The 13,946-nt window shown below is 34.7% G+C and overlaps 2 protein-coding genes across 9 annotated transcripts in view; one reads left to right on the plus strand and one right to left on the minus strand.

The window, feature by feature from the left end:
- Positions 1–13,946, minus strand: part of LOC129791861 (PTB domain-containing adapter protein ced-6) — a 32,151-nt gene that overhangs the window by 11,878 nt on the left and 6,327 nt on the right. The window contains exon 1 of one of the 7 annotated variants that reach the window (XM_055830450.1): positions 5,442–6,037. The exons of 3 other annotated variants lie outside the window; for them this stretch is intronic. The gene's annotated coding sequence lies outside the window, so the exon portion shown is untranslated. Of the gene's footprint in view, positions 1–5,441; positions 6,038–13,946 lie in introns of those variants that run through there. 3 more of the 7 variants (XM_055830455.1, XM_055830453.1, XM_055830449.1) reach the window with 3 other exon arrangements.
- Positions 8,823–11,250, plus strand: LOC129791907 (uncharacterized). 2 transcript variants are annotated; one of them, XM_055830527.1, is made up of 3 exons: positions 8,831–9,279; positions 9,363–10,727; positions 10,797–11,250. In XM_055830527.1, exon 2 carries the CDS (start codon positions 9,369–9,371, stop codon positions 10,722–10,724), a length of 1,356 nt encoding a protein of 451 aa, XP_055686502.1. In that variant the 5' UTR covers positions 8,831–9,279; positions 9,363–9,368; the 3' UTR covers positions 10,725–10,727; positions 10,797–11,250. The 2 variants fall into 2 exon arrangements, with proteins under 2 accessions (XP_055686501.1, XP_055686502.1); XM_055830526.1 differs by having other exon boundaries at positions 8,823–9,279; positions 9,363–11,250.

Raw genomic sequence — 13,946 nt, forward strand, 5'->3', positions numbered from 1 at the left:
TCGCTTCTGTATGGGAAATGTCCAGTGTGTCCAGGGCATGAATTATCTAAGAGTGAAAAACTCCCGTAATAAACTCCTGAAGGCTTTAGCGCATTAAAAGAAACGTAAAAACCGGGAAAATCTTACGGGAGTTTATCATGGATGCATTATTTTTTTTCTTAGAGAATCATGCTCACGTGAAGTTTTCCTCACTTTTTCCCTGCAAAAAACCTTCGGGAGTTTATCACGAGAGTTTTCAACTCTAAGAGAATTCAGTCCCAGGAAAATAGCTTCTTTTTTTTATTCTCTTATAAAATCAAATGTTTCCTGACAAAATTAAATTCTTTTATACTTCTTGCAATCCCACAATTTTTCCGAGTGTTTAAAATTCAAAACAATATTTGTGATGGGTGGCAAAATAAAATGTTATTTTTCTGTTTATGAGAAAAACGACCACATTACGTTCTCATTTCTCACAATTCATGGAATGAACAGCTGAGATTAATTAGAACTGTGGTTTTTCTCCACACAGAAAACCACAGAAAGAAGAAATCATTACGCTAAACCGATTTTCTTTCATTAAAAAAAATCATTTTTTCCCTTTATTCGAGTTGATTATGCTATATATAAACTTACAACTAGTTAGTTTTTCTGTGTTTTCAGCAACATCATTATAAGGAAATATTTTAAAAATTAAATGTTTACAATTTAATATTCATTGCTGTGGTTTCAATCACGCAAAATTATCACGTTTTGAGGTGTTTAGTACGAGGTTCACCTTTATGGTCTTGTCAAATTAACACACGGAAGATTCTTCTGGAGCCCTATTTGATATTATTTAACTTTGTGCGTAGATTTCTTTGTATGTGATCAACAACTCCAATCAACAAAGAAATTTTCCACAATCTTGCAATCAAAATAACTTTTGCAAAGCAGATGAAATATTATTTCTTCCTATAAAACGATTGAACTTTCCTTTCAAGATCACTGAAGCAAATTTATTCAAAACCTTCGACTTTCACTTTTCCATACTTTTTTATTTAATTTTTTTTGCCTCTGTGTGGGCATTCTTTTTTCATTTCACCGCCAAACACTTTTAGTTGAAGTATCGGTTTTTTTTATTATTTTATTTGTGATGTGTGTATAAATTAGAAAATAATATATTGAATTTATCACCTGCTACTTTATTTCCTTGTCAATCAATTCTTATTGCTGTTGCATCTCTGAATTAATTTACCAAAGGAATGTTGTTCATAATGTTTTTTCTTTTAAATATATTTTTCTCATGTTCATTGCGAAGGAAATCCCTAACATATAAATTATCCATAATTTTTTATGATATTTTAATAAATTTGCAGAGTGTAATAAAAACATTTAACATCTACAGACATGTGGAATAAAATAAATATTAGAATGATTTTAGAGTAAAAATATTTTTTTAATCATCTCTGTGGAATCTAGAATTTTATATAAAATAACAAATAAATTAAAAACTACGACGACTAGTTCTTATTCTTATGCTTTTGAACGTTTTTTGAATAAATTTACAAAAATTCAGGTAATGCGGCTACATTTTTTATGTCTCTCATACCATTGTTAAATAAATTGTCGCAGTGTAAGATAATTCTCACCCAAAAATTCTTATCACAATGTTTTCCTCAATTAATAGAGACCCACACAACAATTACATCATTCAAATCACGTTTTTTCTTTACCTAAAAATATTCTCATGAACTTCCATGGAAGAAACATCAAAGGCGCGACATCATTCAAGAAGAAGCTTATAAAATTTTCTCTCTCACAGATTGAATTTACACAAACTAAGAAAAGAGTTTAATTTCTTGGAAAAAAAAGACTCTCTAATATACATCCGTTCGTGAGATGGATTTGAGAACAAACTCTAGCCATACGTGATAATTTTTTATGGTTGAGATTTCTAAAAATATATTATGCTATTACCAATCGTGTTTAAATTGAATTGCTCAATTTTAGTGCATCTCGAGTGTAAAAAAGAAAATTATAAAGCAACAACAAAAATGAAGAGAAAAAAGTCTCGGGAAGATCAATGGACGCGAAACATTGACTGGGGGAGAGGGCATTTGTGAAGAAAATAAAAGTGAGATGCTACAGCGCCTCGAGTGCATATTTGATTGTTTAATTAATTCCAATTATCTCAATTAATGATATCCTCGTAACCTTCGGTCCGAAAGGCATTTTCATTTAATTGAAAAATCCATACTCAAAATTGCCCCCATAATGTGATAAGCATTTAGCAATGAGAGGAAAATGCAGAGGCTACAACTTATTAATCTCTTGCGCGCATTGCAAAATATCATCCCAAAAAGATCATTTATATATCATTTTCCGGCTGGATTTCTATTTCCATAACAACACTCCCGGAGGCGTTTTTCCGGAGCATTTCACACTTGTGGGCGGTTTTTCGTGCAAGGCATCTCTTCTCTAATCTTTAGTGTGTGATTTTCTTATCAACAATCCACACCACATGAGAATAAAATTGCCTTTTATACTTTTTTTTTAGCCATAGCAATTCTCTCGACGCGACGAGAGGAAATTTTTGCATTGTCTGCGGTTTGCAATCATATTTTTGCAGTAAGATAATTGCTGGTGGAAATTTCTTCATTGTACCCAAGTAGAGTGAGAGATTTTTCATATAAAAATTGCGAGTTTTTTTTCTCTTTTATGTTGTTTTATGAAGAAACAACACACTACTTAATGTCCATTGCTCAATACACTTATTTCATAAAATATATAATACATACATATTGACGTTGTTTTTTTTCCTTAGGAAATCTCACTGAAGAAAGTTATTGCAATCTACGGCAATCTAACTTAATATTACCTCCACATGCACCGGAGAAATGATCAAATTTCTTTTAATTCCATATGGATCCCTAACATGACGGATATCCTTGCATAATCGCACTACTTTCACTCATGCAATCAAGTACTGTATGTCTGCCCAATGAGACCAATCAGGCGAAGGAAATCTATCTCATTTACAATGTGAGATATTCTTAAAGCTCTCAACAAAAGATCTTTTGTAATGTTGGTCATCCGCAGTAGCGCACAAAAAGTGTTTGCGAGGAGACAATTTGTAAACTCCCCATAATCCCCATCAAATGTTTAAACATTTAATACTGTCGCAATGATGAGAATTATCCAATTTTATTCAATTGTAACAATTCAAATGTATTTTATTCAATAATACAGTTTGTTACTTAATGCCTTATAAATTGATTTGATTTAAATAGAAATACAAAAACAGTCACGATATAGTTGGATGATATCGTATACATATATATACGATTTTTTTTTCGCCACGAATTCAACGAAATTCGGTGGCAAGTTTTAGCTTGATTTTTCTAGAATAAGGTAAAAATTATTTTTCTCGCTCTTCTCTGTTTTTTTTCTAGATATGAAAAGAAAGCATAATTCTTAAACAACTGATTTGCTCAAAAATGCATACAATGTCGTCACTGTTGTATTTTTCATTTTAATCGCGTCATTTTCCGCTCTTAAAAATTCCTATGTTAATTCTCAATAATTTTTGACAAAGTATTTTTATGCTTCATCTTATTTATACAAAAATACATATTATGACGTCATTTTCAATATTTTTAAACAAATTTTTACCAATTTTGCCCAGCTGACTATCTACCAAAATCCCGATTTTGGTTCCTCGATTTATTGAGAGTTTTTCTTCAAAGGAACGTGTTAAACTCTTTTATATTTGAAATTCTAGAGCATTTGCATGGGTTACAAAGCTTTAACGTTTTAAAACGAAATTCTCGTAAAACATTGTATTCAGAAATGCGATGTCTTTCATTTGCACTTAAAAATGCACTCAATTCAACATTCGATATGCTTCACAAATCACTCGGTGACCGCATGAATCTTAAATTCTACCAACCATCTAATCCAATGATCCGTTAAAATTGCAACGGTTACGAAAAGCATCCGACATATTGGGATTCGCCACACTCATTTCTCCTTGCAAGTCTTGTTTTTTTCCTTCCTTTTTTCCTTCCTTTTTTTTCCTTCTCCGCGTGATTTTGCAATATTTTCCTTCACTAATGGATCCCTCCTGGAACCAGAGACCACCACATTAAAATCTCGCAAGGGTATCCAATTCTTTTAGGCATTTGAGTGTGGAAAAAGTATGGTTAAAAAACAACGTATATTGAGAGTTGTTTTAATTGCGCAAAAGTCACACCATATAAAATATAAAATTGCATATTTTCGACTGAAGTGTGCAAGTTTTGTGGAGTTTCTAAACCCGGAGTTTCTTAACAACACAAAATTATTGTATTATATATACAATACATTATTTTATACCTTGAATACAGTGGTGGTCTTTCATCTATACTTTTTTGGGAGACTCTTTTGCACATTAAGAAAAATGAAAGATACAAGAATCTTTCGTGGTTTCACAGCACATGAGACTTTTAAAAAAATGCTGCAAAAATAAAACCCCCCTTCTTTTGCGACATCACAAAACCCGCAAGAGAGTGATATTTTCTTCATATGGCGCACAAGAAATACATTTATAATACACTGTGTGGTGCGCCTTTTGCCATTGCAAAGATGGTGAATGTGAGAGAGAAAGAGATTCATCCACGGATGGCGAGGTGGTTATAGAGAAGTCTTAAATGTAAAACCCAAGTCTCGGAGTCATCGTGAGCCAAAGAAAAAGTCAATGAACTGTAGTCGACCTACATTTCACCAATTGAATTCCTTCAACCGTCTCTTTCTCTTCGGAAAAAGGTACCTATATACACGTCTCATAAGAAATCTTCAACTGACTTCTTTTTGCACCATAACATTTTATCCGCGACATGATCAAAGAATTAAAAGAAAAACTGCAAAATCTTCTTCCTAAAACTCTTATTGTGAAGACAATCGCATGATATTAGTTTTTTTTCTTGTACAATCATTTGGTTTTTGAAAGAAAATAAAAGATTAGACATATAATAAAAGAAACATAACACTCGATCAATTTCACTTTCAAAACGATCCCAACTCTTTTCTCAAATGCGTTTGTTAAAAAAAAAAAGCTGGCATTTTTCTCAACTCTTGGCCACTTGAGGGAAACTTTCATTTTCAAACCAGAGGCTAATACGATAAAAAACGATTCCGTGATCAGTCCAAAAGATCGCTCAATCGAGGAATTAAAACTTTTTTTTTATAATTTAAAAAAAAAACAATTTTTCATCATAAAACTGTGTCTTCCTGTGGGATAAACAGTACACCCATTTCCGATTCAAATTATCCACGAAAGACCTGTGTGCAACAGTTGGTGGATTAAAAAAAAAAGCAAATCCATCCGTGTGATCATTAATCAATCATCAATCAGAGGAACTTATGTTTTTTTTGCCACACTATTATAGTAATGGTCACAAAAATTGGAAAATGCGCAGAAAAAGGTGCGAAATAAATCTTACTTTGTGCTCGAAATTTGTTTTTTTGAAGATGACTGTAGAGTGGTGTGGTGTGATGAATTATTATTCTGCTACAAACTGAGCATTAATTTGGAGGAAAAGCACTTTTTTGTATGTTTAAAAAATATTTCCTCAAATAAAACTCAAGCCTAGCCCCGTTGATCGCAAGTGATCTTCTATAGAACACAGAACTCCATTAAATGATCACACAATCCACTCTATTAGCACGTCTTTGTCTCTCTTCCAGATCTCTTCTCTCTTCGTACTCCTTTCGACACCCAGTTTTGCGCCCAGTTTTAAGAAAAAAAAATCGTCCAACACTTCTATTCCACCGTATCGATCAACATTGACTAACCACCGAATGACAATCGCGCATAGCGAGAGATCTCCACCACACTGTGCACCACCTCTTGCGATCGCACAGCACAAATACCCAACTACATGGAACACGAAATCGCACGAAGATCACGCAGTTACCATGCGAATGATCACGATGGCATAACGATCACTCACGATCGTGCGCACAAATTGAAAAATATTCATCCATATATCGCCACCTCTCTCGCACGGTTCCCCCGACCCGACTATCATACACACAAACACTGCTACCAATTTGAAAAAATCAGTGACGTTTTCCTCACTTGTTCCAACAAACGTTATAGCTCCACTATAGCAAAACAATTTATATACCTCTCACAGTACTTGTTTCCAACAAAATAAAAAAAAACCCGCACTATGTACACATTCTTCACCACACAGCCATACAATCACAGGTCTTTTGCCAACATTCTAACACACAAAAACAACCATCAACATGCAGCAGCAATTCGCCATAGAAAAATAAAGTTAGAGAGAGAGAGGCATGGAAGATTGCCTTTTGAAACTTGCTAACTAATGATTTCTAACCCATTCAATATGTTTATCATTCGCATTATCCGATGGTGTATGGTTAAAGTAAAATCCCCCAAGTGATCATTGAAAAATTACACATGGGAAGAAATTCATCAATTCTTCAATTTGCAAATAGCGGACAAGAGATCAAGGCTAACTGCTGGCTCGATGTGAGAAGATAAAACACCTCTTGTTAAGGTGGGTCAAACATTTTTTCTAACCATCTCTCCTCTTAAAACTTGCCCAGATATACTCATAATAGGTATAAGAAGTATACTTGTGTATACCAAAACACCATCTGGATGTTTTGAAACACATATTTTGCTGAGACTTTTGCTGCTTAAAATCATCTAGAAAGAACATCTCAAAGGCATGGAACAAAAAAATAGATCTCTATATTGTTGAGGTAGAAAAATAACTAAAAATTCAACGAATGAGCATCAGCATCCAAGGAAGATTAGAAGAAATCTCTAAATTTTTATTTATTTCATCAACTGCGTTTTAAATATCAACAATGCCAACAAATGAAAATATTAATTAGAATTATCTACATTTCTTTTTAAATTTTAAAAAATCTTGAAAAGAATTATACTTTCTACTTTTGTATATAGTAACATGCAAACTATTAAAGTGCACACTCGTGACACTTTAGATGACCCTCACTGTAATCAAGGGAAAATTAATTAAATTCAAGAAATTGACACATAAAAGGAATTATGTATCTTTCTTATCGTTCTGATATTCAAACTGACAATGACAATTATATCATTCACGATAATAAAGTTCTATTTTATTTGTTAATATATATAGCAGTAAAAAGAATTGGTTAAAACACAAGGTAGGTATCTAGAATAAAATATCTCTAACGAGTTTCTTATTATAGTTCCATGAAAATCTTCTATTAAATTAACTAATTTAACCTTCTAAATAAATAGTTTAATTTCGTTCTACAGATCTATTGAGATATGTTGGATGTAAGTGGATATATATTTTTAGATGACCGTTATTTAATCTGAAGGACTTATAATATGATCTTCTTATATTTGAGTGAGATATTCTGTAATCAAGATTTATTATAATTTAGTACACTCGGAAAGATTTCTTTACTAAATTTTAATGCATAAAATTGACAAAAAAAATTTATAATCACAAAAGTCGAATAAATTCTTTTAAATAAGGAGCTTTAAATTTGCTTAAGCTAAATTTTAATAATTTTAGTCAGTTAATAATTTGTCTAAAAAACTTTGAAATCAGGCTAGGCACAAACTTTAAACCTAAACACCTGAAGAAGCATACAATAATCTCCGATTCATTTAAAATTAAATATTAGAAAAGAAGGTTAAGTTTCATGTTATAATTCCCACGCAACCTTAACTAATCAAAAGCAATCAACTTTAGTATCATGGTACGTTTTCATTCGTTTTCCTGTCTTTAAGTTTGAAAAAATTTCTCGATACGCAGAGAGACCAAATGGAATTACTTTATACTAAAATGTTGTAAGTCTCGTGGAAATTAAGTTCATTTCGGTGAGGGACTCTACAATACATCATAGTGCTACCTGCATGTTTCTTTCTTATATTACCTACTGTTCATTTTGAGGCTCAAAGTGAAATAACATCTAATTTCTCGCGCAGAAGATAAGAAACATTCTGAAATTTTTCTATTTAATTTGCAAATTTTCAATTTTTACACAAACATGCTAAATTTTGAGTAAAAATAAACAATGTGAGGTAAAGTCGATAGAAAATTTTACTATTTGATTGTCTAATTTGCAGAAAGAGTTTTGGGGTTCTCTAACTTTTAGCTCTCAATTTAAACAATTTTTTTTTAGTAACTTATCCAATGAAAATTTAAAAAAATATATATAGGTATGTATTACACAGTTCTTTTGAGTAAAAAAGGATACGACATTTCGAGAATTTTATTCCCTCTTCATCAGGTAAGTAGAATAAACATTAACAATTTTTTGAATTAAATAATTTTCTTGTAAGTCTTGTTCCCTTTTTGGTATAGATCTTATCAGAATATAATATTAAATTATTATTTCCATGCCTCGGTAACTCTTTGTTTTGAGAGTAAATAAAAAAAAGGAAATTTCGCAACAATTTTATCTGGAAATGTCTGTGAATTTTCCTCGGATGGAGCGATAAGTATTTTTAGATTTTCACATACGAAATGTTTTGCCAATTGTATTTTGGTATATATATTCAATGTATTCAACAGTAATTTTAGCTAATTAAACATACTAAATGTGTCCATTTTACTTGGGTTTTTCCCACTCTCGTGGATTTATTGAAAAATCATTTTAATTGCGCAGCAAAATAAGCATTTTTTTCTTTTTCCAAAGTGGTCAACACTTGCATTGTTCTTAGAAGATTTTTTTTCTTTACATATTCTTTCATATTCAGTAATGTGCAATGGATGCGGTGAGAATTAATCTCTGCATATAGAAAATAAGAATGTAATCATAAATAAAATGTAATAGGTACCTGTGTAGGCGATTAGAAAATAAAGAGAAAAGCGCGGAATGAATAAAATGGCGCAAAGAGCGGAAAGTAGGAGCGGGAAACGGGAAAATGGTAAAAAGGAATGAGATTTTTTGTTTATCGGCAATTAAGCGGTGGGTTTTATATTTACTAGAGATGAAAGGAAAATGTGGTGTCAAAAGATTTAAAATAAAAAATAGATAGCTAAGAGGAAAATAAATTAAAGAATTATCTTGAGAATGCATGCCATGAAGAATGATTCGAGAGGTGGTATCGGGAAACGGGAATTGCGCGAATTCACTCGGGTGGGTTCGGGATGAGTCGGTATCGCAGAGTGAAATGTCAAATGATTGTTGTTATTGTGGAATACATGAAAGAAAACAAAAGCGGAACGCGAGTGATTAACTAAAATAGCAGTAAAAGGTGAGAATTACAAAGGAAGTAAAGTTAAATCAGAGAGGAAAGTAAGTACACAGGAAAAAAAAATTAAAAAATTCATCCGAATTATTCGAGGAATTTGGGAGATAAATTGAAATGGAAATTTTAGGTTAGAATGGATGAAAGAGGAATCGATTTGGAGGAAAGAGAGCTCCGGGAGTACGATGAAGAAGCAATGGGAGGAGATGAACAGGGAGAAGTGATTAAACACTACAGGCAAAAGATCCGTGAATTGGAAAAGGAGAATGAAGCGCTCAAACGGAGTACATCTTCATCAAGTTCAAGGGAAGTGGGAACATTCCGGCTGGCTGGTGGGGAAATTAAAGATTTGATCCCGGCGTTCCGACCTGGGGAAGATGAGACAACCACAGAAGAGTGGATTGAGAATCTAGAATCCATGCGGGAGATCTACGAATGGACCGATCAACAAGTTCTGCTGTATGCGTCAATTCGGCTCAAAGGAGCCGCAAAGAAGTGGCATTCAACCACAAAGACGAAAACGTGGGATGAATTCAAGCGGGAACTGATGAAAGCTTTTCCGGAGAAGATTAATGTAGGGAGGATAATTGAAGAGATTCAAGGGAGAAAGAGAAAGCGAGATGAAACCGTAACCGAGTACTTCTTTGAAATGAGACAGAAAGGGAAAAAGATAAAGCTGGATGATGCGACGATCGCAAAGTACATTATAGCAGGACTGGGAGATGAGAAATTGATCGGTATGGTGGCCGGAGCTAACTACGACTCCCCACAGGAATTGCTCCAGAAAATCAAAGATGCTGAGGATATTCGTAGAGCCATGAGAAAACACGGAATTGGCGAATCAGGGGGGAAAGAAAAGGGAGGAAAAAACGATGCACGGCCTGAACAAGAGAGCCAGGATGGGAATCAGGTGCAGAAAGTATCTTGCTACAATTGCGGGAAAGTTGGTCAGACAGCCAGAGAATGCCATGAAAGAGAAAACAAACAACGAGACATGAAGGCAGAAATCACGTGCTTCAAATGCAACGAGAAAGGTCACATAGCAAGATTCTGTGGCAAAAATGAGACAGACTCAAAGATGATCCATAAGGGTAACATGAGAATAATTGAAGTTGAGGAAAAAGAAAATCCGAACTACAAGGAGGTGAAAATTAACGAGAAAAAGCTCTGGGCTTACATTGATCAAGGGAGCGATTGCACCACAATGAGGAAATCTGATGTAGAAGCTCTGGGGGTGGAGATTAAATCGAGAACGACAACGCTGAGAGGATTCGCAGGACAATGCCAGACCGTGGGGCAAACGGAAGTATGGGTTACGATTGACGAGGTGCGAAGGCAAACAACCGTCCATGTCGTTCCAGATGAAGCTCAAGACATCCCAGTGATTGTCGGCCTTGATATTTTGGGAAAGGAAGACATACGAGTCGTCAGGCAAGGCAAAACGTTGCAGATAGAGGATGTCCGGAAGGATGCAAACGAGAAGACAATTTGAATTGTTAGAAAAATAAATTAAGCAACGTGCAAATAGATTGGTGGAGAGAAAACAATTTTTTTTCTATTACAGGAAGTGAGAGGGAATATTTAGTGTTTAACTCAGGAAATGGGTGAACATAATAAGGGAGTGTATCAGAGGTTCTATAGGGTGAGTACAAAACTGATATGTTGACACAGGTGAATGACAAAGCAGGATTGTTGTAAAGAATCTGAAAGTAAGTTTTTTTATCTGAGAATTGTAGGGAAGTCTTAGAATGGGGGTTCGCATAGGGACGTTGAATGTTTAAGTCAAGCGAAGAAGGAAGTAATAAAAAAAAAATTGAGTTGAATGAAGAAGGGAAGAATAGGGAACTTCATGCTGAAACACCCTTGGTTGAGTCCGAGACGTGTCCAGAAAGTTGAAGTCACTAGAGAAATGCAAGCGAGGGAAAATTAGAGTTAGGCAAAGTAGAGATTGCGAGAAAGCTTCATGCTGGAACACCCTTGGTTAATTTCAAGACGGGTCCAGAAGAAGTCGAAGTCAATAAGAGAGAAGCAAAAGAAATGAGAGTTGGTTGAAGCAGAGATTGCGAGAAAGCTTCATGCTGGAACACCCTTGGTTCAGTTCAAGACGTGTCCAGATGAAGTAGAAGGCAAGGAAGAGAGAAGCAAAAGAAAATGAGAGTTGGTTGAAGTAGATATTGCGAGAAAGCTTCATGCTGGAACACCCTTGGTTCAGTTCAAGACGTGTCCAGATGAAGTAGAAGGCAAGGAAGAGAGAAGATTGAGAGTTGGTTGAAGCAGAGCCTGATGAGCGTCAATCTGAAACACCCTTGGTTAAGTTCAAGACGTGTCCAGATGAAGTAGAAGGCAATGAAGAGAGAAGATTGAGAGTTGATTGAAGCAGAGCCTGATGAGCGGCAATCTGGAACACCCTTGGTTAAGTTCAAGACGTGTGCAGAAGAAGTCGAAATCAATGAAGAGAGAACAAGGAAGATTGAGAGTTAGTCGCAGTGAAGTATGTGAATGAGAGCCACTCTGGAACACCCTTGGTTTAGTTCAAGACGTGTCCAGAGTAAGTCGAAGCCGATGAAGAGAGAAATAAGAGAAGATTGAGAGTCAGTTGAAGCAGAATCTAGGAATGAGCGTCATAGCAACATAGCATCTTATGTCAGGAGTGGCCGAGGGGTTGAGAAACGGCATTGAGACAGGTATCAATAAACGGAACGGATTAGAAGTAGTCAGTATTGGTTAGAGTACTGAGAGTAGGTCGAGTTATATGATGCAGGAGCAACGACGATCAGATAAAACGGAGTAATTATTCAGAAGACAGGTTGAATAGAAAATCCGGTTAAGGGCGAAGAATGAGAGTTAGAGCGCAGTCAGAAGAGGGCAAGAGGATTAGTACAAGAACAGAATTCATGAGAATAGAGGAAGATAAGACGAGCAGGAAAGATCAAAGTGAGTCAGAAATTGTACGAAGCAAGAGAAGTTCAGGGAGGCAATTAGAGCGAATGTAGAGCGATAATCTAACGTGACGAATGACGTCAAGGTCGCTGAGGGCAGCTCCTGAAGTCAGGAGTGGCCGAATGTAAGATTAACAGTAAGGCATGAGCGGATTAACGGGACATCGATCGCCAACCTTGTCGGGACAGTCAGTGTTGTGATGGCAGTGACTGCGACAGGAGGTGCGTCGACACGTCCTTGCCGCTTGGAATGTAAGAGGGATCTTACACATTCAAACACCAAGTTGCGATGACGACAAATTATATTTTCAACATTTTGTCACATAAACCTAAACTTTGGGATGCGTGTATTGTATAAAGTGAGAAAATGATAATTACGTTGAAGGCACAATTTATTTAAGGAGGGGATATATAGCGCAAAATGTGGCTGTGAGATAAAGAAATGTTTCTCTCTGTCGTGAGGAAGCTTGTATTTTCCATTTAAACAAAAAAAAAAAGAATTTGTTATCATGTTTAACAGACTGCGCACTCCATTTCCATCATCTTTTTTTTTCCTTAAACTTCCACAATACTCCATCACTTTGTAAACATTGTTTGATGTTACTTTCAGCGCCAAAATATTTTTTTTTTATTTTGCGCAACTCCATGTGACTCAGTTTTCAATATTTTGGTTGGTGAGCTTACATACGTAATAAACATAATTTAATTTAGGAAAAGTTAATTTTTCATGTTTATCGTTACGTTTCTACTAACAAAAATAACAAAATTCACTATTCCTCTGCAGTTTTACGATGGAAAAACTCAGGTGCAGCGGTTGGGCAGATATCACACGATCTTCGTGCCTCGTCGATAGAATCAAAATATATACATAGTATAATGTGTATACTATGTATTGCTTGCATAACACAATTGAGGGGTTCACATACAATTGAAAAAATCTCTGCATAACAGTGGAAAACCGTTTGATTTGCGTTTTTTTTGCCCATCATGTGAAAATTGTACATTTGCAAAATTAGGATGTATTATTCATATAAAAAAAATATCTACATACAATTATAAAAGAATCTCTCTTTCTATGTGCTGCACTATTGAAAGTCAAACAGTATATTATATTATATTATTTCATTATATGCAAAAGAAGGTGGAAAATTATGAAAAAGTCGTTTTATTGGTGTTAAAAGAAGTGAGACGAGAAAAAATTAAAATTCCTAAGTGATATATGTATATATAGCGTGACATTCAAAACCATAATGATACGCGCATGTAATAGCACAAAAATTATATGAGGACACCTGTGTGGAGCATTTCTTTTCACATCAGCAGGTCATTGCCATAATCAGAATACGATAGAATTTGTGATTTATTCTTTGCTTGTTAGCGTTGTCTCACAATGACGTCACAATCCTCCAGGTCATGATTTCTCTAAGAGTGAAAAACTCCAGTGATAAACTCCTAAAGGCTTTAGCGCTTTAAAAGAAACGTGAAAACCGGAAAAATTTTACGGGAGTTTATCACGGATGCATTATTTTTCTTAGAGAATCATGCTCACGTGAAGTTTTCCTCACTTTTTCCCTGCAAAAAGCCTTCGGGAGTTTATCACGAGAGTTTTTCACTCTTAGAGAATACAGCCCCAGGATATTTGTACCTGATGAAGGGACATAAATCTCCGAAACTTAGTAGGAAATCTAAATACGATAGAGGCGTAGTTTATGCAGTTAAAAGAAAATCTTTCCCTAGTTTTCTCATGGAAAATGAAATGTATTAGATAAAATACC

Source organism: Lutzomyia longipalpis, chromosome 3 (genome assembly GCF_024334085.1).
Source record: "Lutzomyia longipalpis isolate SR_M1_2022 chromosome 3, ASM2433408v1".
Lineage (NCBI taxonomy): Eukaryota > Metazoa > Arthropoda > Insecta > Diptera > Psychodidae > Lutzomyia > Lutzomyia longipalpis.